General features: G+C 41.0%; 2 protein-coding genes across 2 annotated transcripts; one reads left to right on the top strand and one right to left on the bottom strand.

Annotated features, from left to right (window-relative positions):
* The first annotated feature begins 17228 nt into the window (after window positions 1-17228).
* LOC106405034 (late embryogenesis abundant protein 29-like) lies at window positions 17229-18275 on the top strand. Its single transcript, XM_013845656.3, has 2 exons — window positions 17229-17391; window positions 17499-18275. Exons 1-2 carry the CDS (start codon window positions 17338-17340, stop codon window positions 18033-18035), a joined length of 591 nt encoding a protein of 196 aa, XP_013701110.1. The 5' UTR covers window positions 17229-17337; the 3' UTR covers window positions 18036-18275.
* Window positions 18276-18438: 163 nt separating this feature from the next.
* On the bottom strand, window positions 18439-20530 carry LOC106423429 (acyl-protein thioesterase 1-like). Its single transcript, XM_013864201.3, has 9 exons — window positions 20187-20530; window positions 19934-20045; window positions 19759-19795; window positions 19605-19674; window positions 19401-19505; window positions 19156-19306; window positions 18994-19076; window positions 18811-18904; window positions 18439-18719 (listed from the first exon to the last, which is right to left on the bottom strand). The coding sequence occupies exons 1-9, from the start codon at window positions 20215-20217 to the stop codon at window positions 18635-18637; spliced, it is 768 nt and encodes a 255-aa protein (XP_013719655.1). The 5' UTR covers window positions 20218-20530; the 3' UTR covers window positions 18439-18634.
* Window positions 20531-21176: the final 646 nt, after the last annotated feature.

Below are 21176 nucleotides of genomic sequence, written 5' to 3'. Positions count from 1 at the left end.
AGCAGTTGGAGAGAAAGGGCACAAAACTGGCCCTTTTTCACCTTTTCGGAAATAACTGCCCAACTGCTCTTCTCTCCTTTGGGCTGTCCGAAAACTAGGCCCAGAACATCATCCTGAGTCCCTTGTCTGAGGCCAAGACCCACGGACCCTTGGTGGTTCATGTCAAGATCCCACCAGCCCACAACCGCCATTGACTAACCAACCGGCCCGGTAACTGCCCAGAACTGTCACACTGGTCCGAGCTTCCAACACTCCATCCAGCTGAGTTGAGCTGACTCCCAGCTGACCCAGCTGAGTGAGCTAGTAGTCCAGCTACCTGAGCTGGCCAAACTTGATGTGAGCTACACTGAGCTTGTCCGAGCTTCGCCCAGTTGACCGAGCTTCATTCTCGCATCGTCCAGCTGTCTCATCACTCGTCCAGCTTGCTCTCTTCATATTATTCAATCTTACTAAGTCCCTTGGTCTATTTCCAGACCTAGACTTAGTCTTCTCATGATCCATTTTGATCATTCACTTCATCGAGCTTCACCTGGATTTTGTCCAGCTACCAGCTCGCTTGTCCAGCTCCTTTGAGCTTGCCTCCTTCTTGGATTAGCTATGCCTTAGCTTCCTGATGCCCATAACCTTACTTCCAGGCTATGACACGCTTGTCTTTGGGCCATATGACCTGACTGGTGCATTTCCTCGCACCGCAGTCCGTCCGGACGATCCTATCCAAGATCGGGGACATGACAAGTCTCCCCCACTTACGAAGGATTCGTCCTCGAATCCAGTGGTGTTAACCTCTTGTCTCATGGCAAAGGTTCCATCCGAACTCCTTTGTACCCGGAACATGGAGCATGCTCGATTGGTTCATTCTAACCAATTCGTTGCATCTCCCACCTTGTTCCTTCTCACTGACCACGTCTTGGTCATCATATACACAACATGTCTCCCCCACTTGATAGATATTTAACCCAAAATCTTATCAAGTGGTCCATCAAGCACCCATACAAAGACATGACTTGTGTCACTGACCCAACTCTCCAGGTTGCGGTCCTAGTAGACACTCAGTCTCTTACTCTCTGACCCTAGTCCATGACTAGATCATCTTCAGTCCCTAAGAACTTACTGCATACCCGAGTCTTAGTAAATTTACCCAATCTCCAAGCCACTCAATGTATCAGTCAAGTCTTAATGAACTCGTTCCAATCTTTAGGCCGCTTGTTGTACCACAAGTCCTAACAGATTGTTTTGTTTCCTTATGTCCTTACAGACACCAAGGGTTCATGATCCCAGCCTAATCGTACTGGATCATCCCTTAACCGACCACAACCTTTTCCAGCTTGGCCATATTGCGATCTTAGTCTCCAGAAGACTAAACCGCCTTAACTTTACTTCTGTCCATCACTGGACTTTGTCATATTTCGATCCTGGTCCATTTAGGAAGTGATCATATTCCGGTCCTGGTCCACTCAAGGACTCGACCGTGCATTCCGACCATAGGTCCATCTCCGAGTAGGTCGTGTCCTGATCCTCGTCCCTTACCGGACTTGGTCATATTACGGTTCTGGTCCACTCAGGGACTCAACCGTCTCAATCAATACACAGCCTGAAGCTACCATCTTTCTGTTTAAAAAAAAGAACTGGTGCTCCCCAAGGCAATACAAGCAACTCCTCAAGTTGCTTCTTCAGCTCTGCCATCTGAGCTGGTGCCATTCTATATGGACTTTTAGATAATGGGGCCGTTCCAGGTTCCAATTCAATGATGAATGGGTCAGCCCTATCAGAGGGAATGCCCTGTAGTGCCCCAAACACATCCTGAAATTCCCGAACCAACGGTATACCCTCTGGGTCACAGGCCCCTACAAGCTCATCAGTGTAAATGGTAGCCAAAAAGGCCTCACAACCATTTCCAAGCATCCGTTCTACTTGGACTGCTGAAACCACCAAACTACAAGAGGTTGGCTTGATTCCTTGGTACTTAATCGGGGTCCAAACTCGTTCTCAAGTTGCACCCTTCCCCGGTGACAATCTAGAGTTGCCCGATACTTTCCCAACCAGTCCATGCCCAAGATCACTTCATGATGCTTGAGGGGGACCACAATCAGATCTATAGGCATCGGCCTATCCAAGATCACCACCGATCATTAAGTACTTAGATGAGTAGGATCTCGGTTTGATCACACATTTGGAAAATGTCCCATACTATTCTCCAAAGCATCACACATTTGTGAACGTCCCATACCATTCACAAAAGTGTTTATAGTATACCTCAATCCTCATCATACTAAGATACTTAACATCGTGTTTCCAATTCCTCTTGGAATTGATCCATTCCATTCACTCAATCTTAAAGGAATCCTACCTTGACTTACACTGAGTCCAAGCTGATCCATCTGATCACAAGCCTACTCATGTACTAGCCATGTAGCGTCTCCCTTAGACTAACATGAACATTGCATATGCTCACTTGTTTTGAACGGCCACCAAGGGATAACATTTACCTCCAAGAGAGTGCTGCACGTTTCTTTCAACCTAAGCCACTCTCTGGTCCATGTTACTTCCCTTGTCCAGGTCGTCTATACAAAGATCTTGCAATGCGTCCATCATCCAATCCGTACATTATTCCCAAATAACTAGATAAACTAACCTTTATGTTTTCAGGGTCTTGCCGTGGAAGAGTGTATCTTGGCTAAGCCGGCTCATCTTGGAACTTCCCCGTTCACAAGCATGAAACCCAAACTTACCTCAACTCTCACTTGGCTCACCACAACTAAGGTTCCAAGTCATCTCTGTTTTCAGAAATAATTTCGGTTTGGAACTCAACATCTTTGAGCACTATCCTTAACAGGATCAAGCATGCTCTGATACCAACTTGTAAGACCCGATCCCGGCCGACTAGGCTGTGGTTGATGCCTCACGCCGCTCAGTCCATACCCGGACCGAACCTCTAAAAATTTTGCCCTTTATTTAAAATATCGCCCATTGGCGAGGGCTAACTCAGATCCTAGCTCAAGACTACCTTAGTCATTTCCTAGCTAGATCCTTTCAACTTATGCACAGCAGAATAGTATCTACTTAACCATTGGTCTAAAACCAATCTAACACTTGTCTGGTCAGATCACCTCAGCTACTGGTCAGTAAACACAACTGCCAGCTAGCTCCAAGGTCATTCCTGAACCTAGACCAAGTCATACAATCAGAGATTCCGTTCCCCTAAGCCATTCTATCTAGATCTATGCAACATTGACAGATCATACCTTTGCCACATTCCCGGAGCTTGTTAGCTCATTGTCCCAGCTGACTTAGCTAGCTCACCCAGCTAGTTGAGCTGAACCACTTCACTTGAGGTTTGCTGCTCCGTTCCAGCTGATCGAGCTGCGAGGTAGCTTTGCCCAGCTCCCCGTCCACTCGTCCAACTCCTTTATACCTGCATAAACTCTTCTCTTTTTGCCTTATCAGCTAACGATACCAAGTCCAGCTCATGGACTAACAATGCCCATCAGATCCTGAGTCAATCAACCAACCACCCCACATGACTCAGAACTGATGAGTCTTCATACTTCCTAATCAGTCATGGAACCATGTCCCACTGAACCTGATTAGTGTTGCTCTTACCACCGGTGCATTTTTTGATCAATCAGATCAGACACCTTGATCCATCATCCAAGGATCAGGTCGTCCATCCTTGCCCATGATCAGATCACACACGGCCTGCCTTACCAACACCAAGGTTGATAACCAGCAATTCCTTATCATCAATATCATAAGTGACAATATGTTCCAGCACACAAACATATGATCAGATATCCTAACACAAGGATCTGACCCCAATATGCCCTCAGAAGCAATTTCGACCGCAAGCAAACCTGCTCCAAAAACATAGCCAATGTTTTGCACATAGCTTACCAACCCAAGGTTGATAACTAACATTCCTTATGATCAATAATCATAAGTGACAAACATTTCACCATACACAAGCATATGATCCGACAACCTAACACAAGGATCTATCACTGCATGGCTGGTTCCATAACTAACCGATCATTTTCTCATTAAACCCAAATCTGGCCGATTTCAAATGTGATCCAAAAACTAAATAAAATTCATGTAAATTCATGATAATTCCCAACTAAGAGAATGCCATAATCAGAATTTGCAGAACCGGCCTCGATCCTAGAGATCTTGGACACGAACAGCCAAACCGGCCAAACTGACCATCTCTAAATCAATTCGATAAAACCCAATAAAAATCATGATAATTCATTATAAATACCCACTAAGAAGAATCAATCATCATATCCCCTCAAGTCCTTCGGGAACTATGAGATCCGATCATACCTTCCAATCCAAGGCTGTGGAGGATTTCTCCTAACCGGCCAAGGCCATGGTTTAATGTCATCAAGTCTGATCCAACAGACTACACCATAATCATTCATAATATATATATTCCTCAAGGACGTGCCATACTTGGCCATAATCAATTCCACAGTCAACAGAATTGTAATTCAAAAGGTAATCATAAAACCGGTTACCTTATACATGATCTGATTAGATCATGTGTCATTCCTTATTATGTTCGGCCATGCTCCTCCAGTGCACGCCTCTATCAATCCTTATCATATACTTCCAGTATTGATAAGTTCCATTCCTGGGTCGCACCCATCCTCCCTTCCATGGAACTCCCATGAAACCACTTTCTACACTGCATCTACCTTCAAGGCTGTATTGGCCCGTAAGAGTGGAGTCTGGCCTTCTCTCTTTTCTCCTTGTTATCTGCGTGTGTTCCCAAGACACAGAGGAAGCCCAGGATGTGATCATCCATGATCAAACATCATCACAGGGTCGTCCATCACTTCCCCCTTCAGTGCCCATGAAACTGCCTTTCTACACACATCTGCCCTTAAGGCTGTCTTGGCCTTTGGGAATGAGTTCCGGCCATCAAACTACTTTCCTCACCATTTGCGTGTGTTCTCAGGCCCTGGAGGATGCTTTGGGTGATAACATCACGGATCAAAGCCACCAGAAAGTCGTTCATAACTTCCCCCCCTTGATATCTCCCAAAACTGCCTCTTTATGGCCTTCACACCACCATGGGTCTTGGATTGGGAATCCGACCAACTCTCTATCTTTTCTCTGTGTTTCTTTGTGTTTCAGGGTGTAGAAGGAAGTCCTGGTGTGCATCTCTACGGCCTGGTCTTCCCACGATCAGAACACGCCAGCAAGATCACACCACTCCACACGGTCCTCCTCTCTTAACCGCCGGTCTCTCTCTCTTTATCTTTCTGGTAAGATTTTGGCAGAGCTTTGCCTAAGGAATTTCGTGCCATTATCTGTGCAGGGACTCTTTATTTATAGAGAAACTGAGCCCCAACTGCCCTGGAGAAACCGGCACAAGCAGTTGGAGAGAAAGGGCACAAAACTGCCCCTTTTTCACCTTTTCGGAAATAACTGCCCAACTGCTCTTCTCTCCTTTGGGCTGTCCGAAAACTAGGCCCAGAACATCATCATGAGTCCCTTGTCTGAGGCCAAGACCCACGGACCCTTGGTGGTTCATGTCAAGATCCCACCAGCCCATAACTGCCATTGACTAACCAACCGGCCCGGTAACTGCCCAGAATTGTCACACTGGTCCGAGCTTCCAACACTCCATCCAGCTGAGTTGAGCTGACTCCCAGCTGACCCAGCTGAGTGAGCTAGTAGTCCAGCTACATGAGCTGGCCAAACTTGATGTGAGCTACACTGAGCTTGTCCGAGCTTCGCCCAGCTGACCGAGCTTCATTCTCGCCTCGTCCAGCTGTCTCATCACTCGTCCAGCTTGCTCTCTTCATATTATTCAATCTTACTAAGTCCCTTGGTCTATTTCCAGACCTAGACTTAGTCTTCTCATGATCCATTTTGATCATTCACTTCATCGAGCTTCACCTGGATTTTGTCCAGCTACCAGCTCGCTTGTCCAGCTCCTTTGAGCTTGTCTCCTTCTTGGATTAGCTATGCCTTAGCTTCCTGATGCCCATAACCTTACTTCCAGGCTATGACACGCTTGTCTTTGGGCCATATGACCTGACTGGTGCGTTTCCTCGCACCGCAGTCTGTCCGGACGATCCTATCCAAGATCGGGGACATGACACGGTTTGTTAGGGAGGGTTTTTAAATTTTTTTTAAAAAATGATGCATTAGCATAAGAGACGTCGCCTAATTAGGAGGCTTAAGAAACGTGTCTAATTAGACACGTGTCTATCATTCCGTCTCTTTCTCTCTCGAAAGCAAAACAGGTCGTCTCTTTCTTCAGACCTCGACGATTTCGCTTCTCTGTCTCGGAGTTCCCTTTCTCTCTCGTGACGACTCCGCCTCTCCCTCGACTCAGCGTCTCTCGACGGCGACATCTCTCTCCGTCCTGTGGCTCTCCTCGACGACTCATCGTCTCTGGCGCTCTCTGTCGAGGCCTCGGTGTCTCTCCCCGTCTCCTACCCGACTCTGTCGAGGACTCAGTGTCTCTCTTGATCTCTCATCGAAGATGAATCTCTCGACTGCGACATCTACCTCCGTCCTGTGGCTCTCCTCGACAACTCATCGTCTCTCGCGCTTTCTTTCGAGGTCTCGGTGTCTCTCTCCGTCTCCTACCCGACTGTACTCGCCGTCTCTCTTGATCTCTCATCTAAGATGATTCTCTCGACGGCGACATCTCTCTCCGCCCCGTCGCTCTCCTCGACGACTCATCGTCTCTCGCGCTCTCTATCGAGGCCTCGGCGTCTCTCTCCGTCTCCTACCTGATTGTACTCTGCATCTCTTTTGATCTCTCATCGAAGAGGATTCTCTCGACGGTGACCTCTCTCCCCATCCCGTGGCTCTCCTCGACGAAATCAAATCGAGAGGTAAAGCTATGTATTTTTCCTTTTATGTCTGAATCCTTGATTATTATTTTTATTTGTTTGTTGTGTTGGTTTCTCCATATTGATTATGTCTCTAGTTAGAGTTATTGTCTGGTGATTATAATATTAGTTCGTCTCTGATTCATTTTGATTTTGTCTCTGTCTTTTTTCTTAAGAAGGACGGATCAAGAGACATGAAGGTACGTGAAGGAAGAGGACTTTGCCTTACAATACAGGTAAAACTTAAACTTTGATCTGTAAAATTGATTGCACGTTTGATTAAAAGATGTGGTTGTATACGTATGTAGTTTATCCTTTGGTTGAGATAGATGTTTATAGGATTCTGGTCTAAATTGAATTGGTTGTGAATCTGGTTTCGTGTGAAATGGATTTTGTGTGATGTGGTTGTGTTAGTAATAAATGGATTTAATGGTTAGATAGAAATGGATATTTAAGTGTGTTTAATGTGTTAGCTAAGTGTATAGTCGAATTGGTTGTGGGTGTTTAAGTGTGATGAATGCGTTAGCTTTGGTAATCAAAAGTTCTTTCTTTCTCGCTTCTATAAAATATAGTCCTTTTTCTCTTCCATGTATCAAACTTGCCTTCATTTCTTTTATATCTTCTCTTCCATATCTCTTCTTCTCTTCGTTTTTTTTTATCTTCTCTTCCATCTTTCCTTAGACAGTTCTGATATGGATTCTAATCAGAATTTGAATTTTGTTGATCTTCTTCAAAGTCAACAAGACAGTGGCATCGGTTTAGAATCTTCTTCTTTTTTCTTTTTTTGGCTCTCAAGCTACTCAAGCTATCGAAGGTTCTAACTTCAAACAGGACAGTCCGGCAGAGCGTAAGGAACGAAGGACGTGGACTTAACGCTTCATCTCAATTTCTCTCTTTAAACTCTTTATAAACAAGTCATCTTCTCTCCTTAATCACAAGTCATTTCTTCATTCAACAACTCATATTCTCTTTTTTATAACTCTTGCTTTCTCTTAAATCAACAACTCATATTATATTTTTTATCACTCTTGCTTTCTCTTAAATCAACAACTCATCTTCTCTCTTTAATCACCATATATGGCTTCTTCTTCTCAAAACACTTTAGACGAATAATTTGATGATACATTTGATGAGCTCTTTGATCAACATTTTGATCAAGCCATTGAGAATTTTACCATTCATGGTGATCAAAAAGAACGAAGGAAAAAAAGAAAAAAAAAACGAGCTTATATCGAAAGAAATCGTGAAGAAGGCAATGTACGTTTATGGAATGATTATTTCAGTGAATCTCCAACGTACCCTGAAAAATTTTTCCGACGACATTTTAGAATGAACAAGAGAGTGTTCATGCACATTGTTGATCGCCTCTCCAACGAAGTTCACTTCTTTCGCCCAAAGAAAGATGGTCTTGGAAGGGATGGTCTCTCATCACTCCAAAAGTGTACAGCAGCCATTCGTGTCTTGGCATATGGTAGTACGGCGGACACGGTCGACGAATACCTCCGGCTCGGTGAAACTGCAACTCGTTCATGTTTGGAGAATTTTGTGGAAGGAATAATTTATTTGTTCGGCGATGAGTACCTAAGAAGACCAACACCGGCTGATCTTCAACGTCTACTTGATATTGGAGAACATCGTGGATTTCCCAGGATGATAGGAAGCATCGATTGTATGCATTGGGAGTGGAAGAATTGCCCCACCGCTTGGAAATGGCAATATTCTTGTGTTTCGGGTAAACCAACAATTTTTTTAGAGGCGGTTGCTTTGTATGATCTCTGGATATGACATGCATTTCTTGGACCTCCAGGTACCTTAAATGATATCAATGTTCTTGATCACTCACCTATTTTTGATGACATCATAAAAGGTCAAGCTCCTCAAGTCACTTTCACGGTCAATGGAAGAGAGTATCATATGGCTTACTATCTCACCGATGGTATTTATCCGAAATGGACAACTTTTATCCAATCTATTCCAATACCAAAAGGGCCGAAAGTAGTTTTATTTGCTCAGCCTCAAGAAGCTGTCCGAAAAGATGTCGAACGTGCTTTTGGAGTCTTGCAAGCTCGCTTTGCCATTGTTGAAAATCCAGCACTGTTTTGGGATAAAGTCAAAATCGGAAAGATTATGAGAGCATGTACCATACTCCATAATATGATAGTAGAAGACGAACGAGATGGATACACTCAATTTGATGTTTCAGAGTTCCAACAAGGAGAAGACAACAGAAGTTCACATGTCGATCTCACGGATTATACAGATATCCCTACAAATATCTCCAATATGATGAGTGTTCGAACAAGAATTCGTGATAGACAAATGCATCAACAACTGAAAGATGATTTGGTTGAACATATATGACGTAAATTGGACGTGATGAAGACAACAGCTGAGCTCAGATGCTTTTTTCAAATTATTCTCGTTTATTTTGCTAATCTTTGTTTTTTTTAAAAAAAAAAATCTATATTTGAAATGTTATGTTTAATTATTTAATCAATAAATTTGAAGTTTAATAAAAAAGTATAATATTTTTTTTAAGAACTCTTAAATAAGAAACTTGCATTGGACCACACAAATATACCCATCTCTTAACTAAGTCTCTTAAACTCATTCACTACAAGAAAACATATTTTTTACTAGGGCAGTATTCGTTGTAAATTCGTCGTAAACGGGTTGTTACGACGAATTAACGTCGAAAGACGTTTCGTTGTTAAACGTCCGTCGTAACGGAGGTTTCGTCGTAAACGACTCGTTACGTTTACGACGAAATATATTCCTCGTAAAGCGCAGGGAAAGGATTCTTCGTAAACGCCACGTAAGACTTCGTCGTAAATCCCACGAAATTATTTCGATGTAAAGCACACGTAAATACTTTCGTTGTAAATCACTCGTAAACATTTCGATGTAAAATCCTCGTAAATATTTCGATGTTAATCACTCGTAAACATTCGATGTAAACTCCATGTAATGTTTACGAGGAGTTTACATCGTTTCTTATTATATTATTATTAATTAGTATATAATAGATTTTAATTTATATTTAATATTCAGAATTTAAAATAATTTAAATTTTAAAACAAAATATGAAATTGGAAAACATATTTTTAAAAAGTCATACAATAATATTTAAATTCATAATACAAACAGAAAAAAAAACTACATATTGTCGAAGTAGTTGGTGGGGTTGCTCGGCTGTTGACGGGTTGGATCGGACTCTTGGGGATCTCGTGGTGGCATTCCAAGAGCGGCTCGTCTCTCACTCAACATTCTCTGCATAACCGGGTTTCCCACGGCCATCACGTCTAGCAAATCCTCAAGAGAGTCTAAACGAACCTGCTGGCTATCCATTTGAGCCTTCTGGCTATCCATTTGAGCCTTCATCTGAGCAGTCTCTTCATCCCGTCTCGAAGTGTATGACGAAGTTGCCCTTGCAACTTCGTTAACAGAGCCTATACCGACTATCCGTCCCTTCTTTTTAGGAGCCACCTATAAAATCAAAACATATATTAATATAGTTAATTATGTTAAAATATTTAAAATAATGTAAACTAAAATTTTAAGTTACCTCTTCGAAGATTCTGTCGACCTCTTGGGTGGACAATGTGACTGGTAATCCATCGGGAGACTCCTGGGTTAGTTGCGTCTCCCGTTCTTCAATCCGACCAGCCACTGTTCGGAAGAGTTTCTCAGATGCAGGATCCACAAAAACTCCGTCGGATGTGGCGTGAGTCATCTTGAATAGGTCAGACAGAGAAGGTAAGACTCCCGTCTTCTCGAACTACAAAAAAAAATTAAATTAAATATTATAAATTATATTAATTGAATATTTTAAAATATATATTTAAAACAAAACTTACAGCTTCTAGACGGACTCCTGCATGAGGTTTTTGTCCGGTTCTGTGAAGCATGGGCAAATGACCATCTTTATCCTTCGTCCTTCGAGAAGCCGAGCACGAATTGGCCTTTCTGATCGAAGAGGGGTGCTCCCAATAGGCGATGAGGCCATCCCACACATCCGTCGTGAGCTCAGTGGGCTTTCCCTCATACCCGTAGATCTCCCACTTGTCCTTCCAATCAGAGACTGTGTTGCAGAGGCGTATCTTTGCCTTTGCAACGAATTCCGCCTTCACCCTCTCGGTGATTCCCAAAGACCAATGCCACTTTTGCTGAAACATAAAAATTTTGAAAAAATTACAATTAATAATAAATATTAAAAAAAATATATATATATATATATATATAAGTGAAAATTTAATTAAATTTAAAAATCTTACCGCAAAACATTTAAACCACGTGATCTTAACGTGATTTGGTGTCTTGCTCCAGTTCGGGTATGCCCCGTCGTAGTAACCCTTAATCGTCGCCGAAACGCTCCGGCTAACACGGTTGTTAGCCCCAAACCTGAAAAAAAAACAATTTAACCGTTACAAAATAAAAATTAATTAAATTTTAAAGTAATAAAAATTAATAACTTACCAATAAGTTCCTCGGGGTCTATCGGGGTCTAGAACATCCAAACCCTCCCGTCCAGGCTGGGCAAGCAAATCCTCCACCGTATATCTCGCGAAGGGAGCATATGAAGGCACACGCAAATCCGGATGAACTGCACCTTCTGGGACAGGCTCAGGTGCAGCCGCTGGAGGAGGAGGTGGAGGCATCTGCGGTGGAAGAGGAGGACTCGAAAAAACTCTCTGAGAAGTCTGAGAGTCTGGAACTGCATCGGAAGACGATGGACCGGAAGAAGATGTACCGGAACCATCGCCAAACAACTGGGCATAAGTAGGTGCTGCTGGTTTCCTTCTAGGAGCCATCTAAAAAAAAATTAAATAAATTTAATCAATTATGACGACATAATTAAAAAATTATTCCGTTACCTAACTAATCACCTAAACTATAGGATTCCGTCATCTAACTAATCACCTAAACTAATTATCTAAATAATCACCTAAACTAATCACCAAAGGAGGGAAGAGAATGTACCTTAGGGAGAGGAGAGGAGTTTAGGAGGAATGGACGAGGCAGCCTCGTCTCGGCGTCCCAATATATAAAAAATGTTTCGTCGTAAACGCGACGTAACATTACGACGAAGTTACCAGGCCCGCGTTTTTTCATTTATGACGAAGTTACCAGGCCCGCGTTTTTCGATTTACGACAAAATTACGTCGAAACGTCGGTTTACGACGAATTTACAAGGCCCACGTTTACGACGAAGTTACCAGGCCCGCGTTTTTCCATTTACGACGAAATTACGTGGAAACATCGGTTTACGACGATTTTACAACGCTTAACCCTAAACACCGAGAATGAAATCCCTAAACCCCAAAGTCACTTATCATCTAACATCATATCTCTTCTTCTCTACTACTTTGCTCTTTCTCCAACTTAAACTCTAAAACCCTAAAACTCCAAATAATTTTTTTAAAATTAACACAAATACATATTATATAAAACAACATTTGTTACACATACATTAGGATGGTAAAAAAACAATATTTCTTTAAACATACGTTACAATAGAGAAATACAACATCAGAGACATATATTACATCACTCTAAATCGTTTTCGTTCTCATCAATATTACATCACTCTAAATCGTTTTCGTTCTCATCACTATCATTACAATCATCATCGTCGCTTCTCTCGAACTCGTCTTCACGTGCTTCATCTGTCGCATCTTCGGGAATATCTTCATATTGAAAGTTTTGCGGGTCGATCAAAAGGATTTCATCAGTTGGTTGTTCTGGTACCTCAACTTCATTGATAGCGTCTTCTTCTTGCAAGGGCGGTTCTTCTCCAGCGACAATGCGTCCACGAGGTGTAATTTTGATAGCAGCTAACCAGTTTATCCCGGAAGTTCGAAGCCGAGGATAAGGAAGGAAGCTTACTTGCTCGGCTTGTGAAGCTAAAATGAAAGGCTCAAATTTGTTGTATCTTCTCCCAAAATTGACATCCACAACACCAAATTTGTTATACCGAATCCCTCGGTTCACAACAGGATCGAACCATTCACATTTGAAGAGGACGCATTTTAGCTTCAATAACCCCGGAAATTCCACTTCAATAATCTCCTGCAAGATCCCGTAAAAGTCCGTTTCACCTTTCACACATATTCCGTAGTTACTCGTTGCCCGATGTCTCCCATACTCGTATGTGTGAAAGGTAAATCCTCGTGTGAAATACATAGGTGATGTGGTGACCTTTGCAACTGGACCTTGAACCAATTCGTGAAACCATACGGGATAATAAGGATCGTCATAATCAACCTGCCAAAAGCAGTTATTCTTAATTAATATTGAAGTATCAAAACACTTACTTAATTAATCAATGTATGAGATATATTACGTACCTGTGATTTTAACCACTTGACAAAGTGCTTATCTTTACGTGTGTCCACATCAGTTGCAGATATTCCTGGTATTGCTTCTTCAACTTGAGATACAAACATGCTGCAAATTAAACAAATAATCAAGTCATACATAATTAACTGCAATTCATATAATTAACATTCACAAAAATATTTACCTTTCAAAGTAACGGGTCACTGCATCCTCGCAGTTGAGCAGAATATAAGTGTGGGCACTATGTTTATCCTCTTCACATGACCACCATACTTCTTTCGTTTTACCACCAAACCGTGCAATTTCGCAGAAAATGTCAGGAACACCATCAATTGGATATGATGTCGGTACTCCACCATCATCATATCTTCTAGGAACTCTTTTCCTCGTACGAACAGTTGGAGCAAAGTAGTATGATGTGAAGTTAGATGTTTCGGCTGTCAAACTTCCCGCAACTATTGAACCTTCCACCTTTGCAAGATTTCTTGCTTTCCCCTTCAAATGTTTCATCTGTCGCTCATACGGATACATCCATCCGTTGTGAACAGGTCCACGAAGCAATGCTTCATACGGTAGGTGGACAACTAGATGCTCCATGACGTCAAAAAATGAAGGAGGAAATATCTTCTCCAGGTTGCACAATATGATCGGAATGTTATGATGAAGTTGTTCGATGACTTCTTCCTTGAACGTACGTGTGCTGAGATCTCTGAAAAAAGCGCCGATGGCTGTATATTGCAAAAGTAATCAAATTAATAACATTTCATAACATATGTATATATATTAACGTTTTATAATTACCTGCAAGTGCTTCATGGACATTTGCTGGAAGGAGCTCGGCAAAAGCAAATGGAAGTAGTCGTTGCATAAACACATGACAATCATGACTCTTCATTCCGGAGAACTTTTGACCTCGTTCAACACATCTTGACAGATTTGAAACATAACCATCAGGAAACTTAACTTCTGATGCAACCCAGTCAAACAAGTCTGTTTTGGCTTCTGATGACAACCGGAAGATGGGAACAGGAACGTTTCCATTGCTCTTGATATGTAACTCACTTCTTGAGCAAATATCAGGTAAGTCCATCCTTGACTTTTTGTTATCTTTTGTCTTCCCAGGGACGTTAAGTAATGTATTCATGATGTTCTCAAAAAAGTTCTTCTCAATATGCATGACATCCAGATTGTGGCGTAAGAGAAGATCCTTCCAATAGGGTAGCTCCCAAAATATACTCTTCTTATGCCAATTGTGAGACACACCATATCCATCAGGCATATTTCCAGGAACATGCCAATTTCCTCCAACTTTAACTGTTTCCTGAGCTCCGTAATAATCAATGTCTGCTTCGATCTGCTGGCCGGTGAGATATGGAGGAGGACCGTCTCTGACAATTTTTTTGTGCCGAAACAATGTCTTATTTCTTCTGTACGGATGGGCAAGTGGAAGAAAGCGACGATGACAGTCAAACCAACAACTCTTCCTACCATTCTTCAGTTGAAAAGCATCCGTCGATCCAAGACAATATGGACAAGATAATCTTCCATGTGTTGTCCAGCCAGACAACATCCCATAAGCAGGGAAATCACTTATCGTCCACAGCAGAACTGCTCGCATCGTAAAATTGTTTTTCAAGGAACAATCGTACGTCCTCACCCCTTCTGACCACAATTGCTTTAGCTCTTCTATCAACGGTTGAAGAAAAACATCAAGAGACCGTTTTGGATGCTTCGGCCCAGGGATTAATATGGTCAAAAATAGAAATTCTTGTTCCATGCACATATCCGGCGGTAAATTGTACGGCGTAAGAATGACTGGCCACAAAGAATATTGTCTACCAGACATTCCAAATGGACTAAATCCATCGGTGCATAACCCAAGATAGACATTCCGAATATTTGTAGCAAAATCTGCGTGTACCTTGTTGAAATGTTTCCACGCTCTTGCGTCTGATGGATGTGCAACCTCACCATCTCTCTGGACATGTTCCGCATGCCACCTCATCGATGCAGCAGTCCTCTCAGATTGATATAATCTTTTCAATCTGTCTGTAATTGGTAGGTACCACATCCTTTGGTACGGTACCCTATTCCTCCCACGGCCTTGCGGTTTGAATCGTGGTTTTTTGCAGAATCGACACTCTTCTAACTTGTCATCTTCTTTCCAGTAGATCATGCAGTTGTCGATGCAAACATCAATCATCTCCGAAGGCAACCCAAGACTATAAACCAATTTCTGAATCTCATAATAAGATTCAGCAGACACGTTGTCTTCTGGCAAATACTCTTTAAACAACTCCGCCCATGCATCCATGCAATTCTCAGGTAAATTATGATCCGTTTTAATATTCATCATCCTAGCTGCTAGAGACAATTTAGAGAGACCTTCTCTACAACCAGTGTAGATTGGTTGATTTGCAGCATCTAGCATTTCATAAAACCTTTTTGCATCCAAATTAGGTTCTTCTACATTTCCAGTTCCATCAGCTATTGTTGTAGTTGTTTCTAAAAATGCATCACTAATCATATCTTGAACCCTATCATGATCTACCATCTGCTCATGATCTTGATGATAATTATATTCATTATGCAAATGATTCGGTTCTTCACTATGATGACCATCCTCAAAATTATTATTACTACTACTAGCTTCATTTCCCCCATAACCCTCTCCATGTTGATACCAAATGTAGTACTGTGGTGTAAATCCTCTGTTTACTAAATGCTTCCATACAGTTTCACTACGTGCAAATTTTGAATTCTTGCATTTCCGACAGGGGCAGAACATCTTACCGCTTTCCTGTGTGATCGGTGTACAGCCCGCCTGGTGCATGAATGTCTCTAGCCCGCTCAGAAATGCGTTCGTCACCCTCCCGTCGGAATCTTTGTGCAAATACATCCAACTCCGTAACTCGTAAATACTACCGCCACCGGCCATTTTTTTCTTAGATTTTTTTTTGAAATCTTTTTTTTTCTGATTTTTTTTTCGGATTTTTTTTTCTCCCGTTTGTGTGTTGTGAGGAAGAGAGTTGTGGGAAATGACATATATATAGAGAAATTTTCGAGTTGGGTAGTTGAAATATAACAACGATTTTATAAGGAATATTTTACATGGATTTTACATGGTTTTAACATATTATTTACAACGACTTTACGACGAAATTAGGTAAGTTAAAGCACATTTAATACACGTTTTCACCTAAATATAACGGTAACATGCTTCGTTGTAATGTCGATGTAATGATTACGACGTATTTCTCATTCCACGTACATTCGTCGTAAACTTACAAGGAGTTTACGACGAAACCAGTTCGTCGTAAATTTACATGGCGTTTACGACGAAAGTTAGATTCCTCGTAATTTCGTTGTAAAGCCCATGTAAATTTACGACGAAATATTTTCGTCGTAAATGTTCGTTGTTATGGGCACGTTTTCTTGTAGTGATTTTTCCAACTAAAAATTATTAAAAAAAAGATTAAGAACCTCTAAATCAGTATTTGGGATAATGATGCTCTTATTAGGTATAGTTCTTCGTTGGTAGTTGCATTGTATCATCATTTGATTCAACGTGGCATGCAGTTCATTGGCTAATTGTTACACATCTAGCAAGGCTGCTAATTATACGTGGTGGTGAGTACGTAGTTCAAGGACTAACCTCGCAGTTGCTCGTTTTTGGTGGATACTTTTGCATAATCAGTTTTGATTGTGCTATATCTAAATCTACGTGATGTAACGACCGATACAATAAACAATTCTGATTGAATATATATCCATATGATAGTATGACATGCTGCGACGACAACTATGGTGTTGCCACGTAACGACCATCTTTATTAACCATGACGTGCCGCAACCACAGAGGACAACAACACATACAGCATCGAGAAACCGCATACTAACACTCGCAAAGTGCAACACCCAAAACTCTTAATTTAATTAGCTTAATTCTCAGCAACACCACGCAGCTATACACGTATCTTCTATGCTAACACGTGTCATGTCTTGAACCGACCAAGACACACTACAAATGTATCGATGGTTTGGAGAAGACCATACACACACTTTCTTTACACAGCAACATACACTTTCAGAAAAAGCTTTATATAATTATCATTTCATATTTCACACCTTTGAAGAAAAGAAAATGGCGTCTAACCAACAAAGCTACAAAGCTGGTGAAACCAGAGGCAAGACTCAGGTAATAAAAATATCTCTGTCACTAATCACTATGTGTACATATATACGTCTCCTTATATGTACAAGCTCTAAAAAAATGATTTGGTTGTGTTACTTGTGTAATAACAGGAGAAGACAGGACAAGCTATGGGAGCAATGAGGGACAAGGCTGAGGAAGGCAAGAACAAGACTTCCCAAGCGGCCCAAACAGCCCAACAAAAGGCCCATGAGACGGCACAGTCTGCAAAAGACAAGACATCTCAAACTGCCCAAACGACCCAATCAGCAAAAGACAAGACATCCCAAGCTGCTCAGACGACCCAAGACAAAGCCCGTGAGACAAAGGACAAGACGGGGAGCTACATGTCCGAGGCAGGAGAAGCCATAAAGAACAAGGCTCAAGACGCTGCTCAGTACACAAAGGAGACGGCTAAAGGCGCGGCTCAGTACACGAAAGAGACTGCTGAAGCCGATAGAGACAAGACCGGTGGGTTCTTAAGCCAGACTGGTGAGCATGTGAAGCAGATAGCTATGGGTGCAGCTGATGCCGTGAAGCACACTTTTGGGATGGCTACCGAGGAAGATGACAGGGAAAATTTTCCAGGCACAACTACTGGTACTACTAGGACCACTGATACGACTCATCAGACTTATCAGGGGAAGTGAGGATAACAAGAGAACTATGTCTGTGTCTTCCTTTTGTTTCTGTAATACCGCCTATTTGGTCTTTTGAGTTTCTGTTGTCTTCTGTGTTTGTGGTTCTGTTTTGTTTCTTTAGTTGTGACGGTGATCCTGGAGACATCTAATTTCAAGCCAATAAGTTTAGAATGTGATCCTGTCACACCTTTTGTTTAAGTTCACTTTGTATTTTTGTCATAATAAAAAGTTAGCAATATAGTAGAAGCATAAAGACGTCTTTGTAAACCAAAATTATCCATAAACTTCTATAGATTTTGATCCAAAGGCTCAAGTTATATGCTGACTGGTGAATGAAGTTTTTATTTGTTTTTGTTTATCTTTATAAAAATGCCTTTTGATGCACGGCAATAGTGTTTCAAGAAACTCAAAATATTTTGATCTGGTTTGATAAAAACATTGATATATTTAATAGCCTTTATTTCATTATTCATAAGCAAGAATCAAAGAGCTGAAAATCAAAAAAAAAAATCACAAAACAGTCGGGAAAATGAAGATGCCGTATACCCCAAGCCCACTATAATATATTCTACACCATGTATATAAGTAGCTATAGATGCTTTTGAAGTTTAGCGAGAACCGTCGAGACCAAGCCTTGAGGCGAGCCAGTGAACGACCTCTTCCATTTCTTTAGGAACCGTGTAGTGACCAAGTCTACACAAAGACAATAGACCTCACAATCTCAGACCACAAAAGCGTAAAGCATATTAAGACACAACTTTGGTAGATAAGTTGTAACGTTTACCCTTCATATGGCTTAAACACAACTTGTCTGAATCCAGCCATGCCAAGTGAATGTGCAGATTTTTCTCCAAAACTGTAAGGAACTACATCATCCGCTGCAATTTTAAATCAGATTCTATCAGGTGATTTTTATCTTGAAACAGTGGATAGAACTTTATATTATTAGAATGATGTGTACACATACAAGTTCCATGTGCAAGTATAATTGGTATTGATGCAGCACGCCTTGTAGCTTCATTGGACCTTTCTATTTTGCTCCTTAATCTCCTGCATTGTCATGTTACATTTTTAATCTCTAATATTCTGTATTAACTAGTGACATTAATTAACGGGATGAAGAATATACCTCCAACCAGGAAGCCAACCACTGAGTCCTACAGTAGCTCGTAGGTTTATAGTATAAGGTTGTCCTGTTCCATAACGTCCAAGAGCGTAGCACGTTGTTGAGTATAGAGCTATTGCTGCTCCCATACTGAAACCTCCTATCCCAACTTTGACTGAAACAAAACCACAAAGAGCATTTTTAAAAAAAAATTAAGCTAGAGATTGTGATGGAATGTATCAAGGGCGGTGATAGAGTCATGAATATACCATCCGTTGGTTCGGTTGATAGGAGGTTAGCAATGTGTGCAGCTGAAGCATCTAAGCCTTCGATATCATCATGAAGATCCTCAGAAATTTCACCCACGTCAAACCCTGATAAGCAAAAGAGTTTGGTTTCTGTAGTTTTAGCTACCCTCTTTGAGAGAATGTTTTAGAGAAGTTTAAAGAAGCTTAGAAGTTGGATGATCTTACATGCAGTGCAAGGGAATCCACCTAGAAGCGAAACAGGACGCGAGGGAGCTGTTGGGCATATCCATTTTATCTGTACATAGCATATATATTTTTATCAAAAGCCATTCAATGAGAGTTTTCAGTAATACAGTAAATCACTTCCAAGTATCCTTACGTTTGGAAAAGGCAGGCTCTCCAATAGCTGAGACGAGCTGCAGAGAGAACATAGACAAGTGAGTCATTTAGGCATTGTTTTGACAAGCATAATGAGATTACTCTTTCTTTATGACTTGACTCAAGAAATAGGCATTGATCATAAGTATAATGCAAGTGAAAGAGCATTATATTACCTTGAGCCATTGTCTCCAAGACCATGCAACCAAACAATAGTGGCTTGGTGCTTCCCTTTAGGCCTCACAACATAAGTCCTTCCAAACTCGTATCCCCTTGCACTTCTACTACCTACAAATGTTTTGCCAGAAACATATTCAACAAGAGCCATTACAAAACAGAATTATTATAAGCACACAGTGTCAGTAACACACTTCATAACTAAACACCAACCAACAGTAAAGACAGGGCAAATAAGAGGAAGAAACAAACCAGAACCCATGTTTTGATGAGAATAGCTCATTGTTGTTTCACTACAATTTTGTAGAGTCTAATGATTTTCGGTAGATAGTTTTTAGACAATGATGGAAAATATAAGAGAAGGTAAGAAGAGGGACATGTGTATTTATAGAGTACAACAGCTATACAAGACTACTATTAAGAGAAACCCAGAGGAAGCATCCATGGAAATGGAAAAAGGAAATCAATATCATTTTTCTTTCTTTATATATTTAAAACAAAAGAAATCAATCTTTTTGGGAACACAAGGAATCAAAATCAAAACTAGAGCAGAGCTAGCGGTGATAATACACATAGGAGAGAGAGAGATAAAGAGAGAATCAATGCCTTGCGGGGCAGTAGAGGAAAATAAACTGCCGCGTAAACTTTCTCTGTTTTTTTTTTTAATTTTCAGTTTTAACCTTTAATAAAAAAACATCTTTAATTAACTATCTAATCAATAATAAAACAAACACCAACTATAAAATCATATAGTATAAAATATTAAGAAATTTTACTTTAGAAACTGAAAACGTTAACTATTTTAAAATAATAAAAATCTTCTAAAACGTTATGTATAAAAAGGAGGGAATATAACAGAAGTATATTTTTCTCAAGAAATATACTTGTGGTTATACCATGAATATGATGGCATAAGCACATGTTCAATGAAAAAAAAATAAAGTGAAAAAAATTGATGAATACCCCATTAACCAGAAAGCTTAAAAGTCTGAAACTTTCTCCTTGATGAGGGCATTACACAATGGACAAAGAGACTACATTTAAGTTTTACAGGGTTCTTGGATTTGTGAAATCTGAAAGCACTTAGAGCAGCATTATCGCGCAAAAAAAAAAGGGGTGCTTAGCCATATGGATCCCACAAAAATGGCAAGCAACGATTCTTTCAGCTGTAAAATAAGCGCCGCGTTTTGTTTGTTGCTTCTACTATTTGCGGAACCGATACGTGGCGGTCCGCGATTGATT

This window comes from Brassica napus, chromosome C3 (assembly GCF_020379485.1).
Source record: "Brassica napus cultivar Da-Ae chromosome C3, Da-Ae, whole genome shotgun sequence".
Taxonomy (NCBI): Eukaryota; Viridiplantae; Streptophyta; class Magnoliopsida; order Brassicales; family Brassicaceae; genus Brassica; species Brassica napus.
The sequence above is the reverse complement of the archived record's forward strand: the minus strand, read 5'-3'. Positions and strand labels throughout refer to the sequence as shown.

Coding starts and splice junctions, on each gene's coding strand:
- LOC106405034 (XM_013845656.3), top strand. CDS start 17,338: ATGGCGTCTAACCAACAAAGCTACAAAGCTGGTGAAACCAGAGGCAAG. Junction 17,392..17,498: donor AAACCAGAGGCAAGACTCAG/GTAATAAAAATA, acceptor GTGTAATAACAG/GAGAAGACAGGACAAGCTAT.
- LOC106423429 (XM_013864201.3), bottom strand. CDS start 20,217: ATGAGCTATTCTCATCAAAACATGGGTTCTG. Junction 19,506..19,604: donor TGGATTCCCTTGCACTGCAT/GTAAGATCATCC, acceptor TTTGCTTATCAG/GGTTTGACGTGGGTGAAATT. Junction 18,720..18,810: donor GTGTTTAAGCCATATGAAGG/GTAAACGTTACA, acceptor GTCTTTGTGTAG/ACTTGGTCACTACACGGTTC.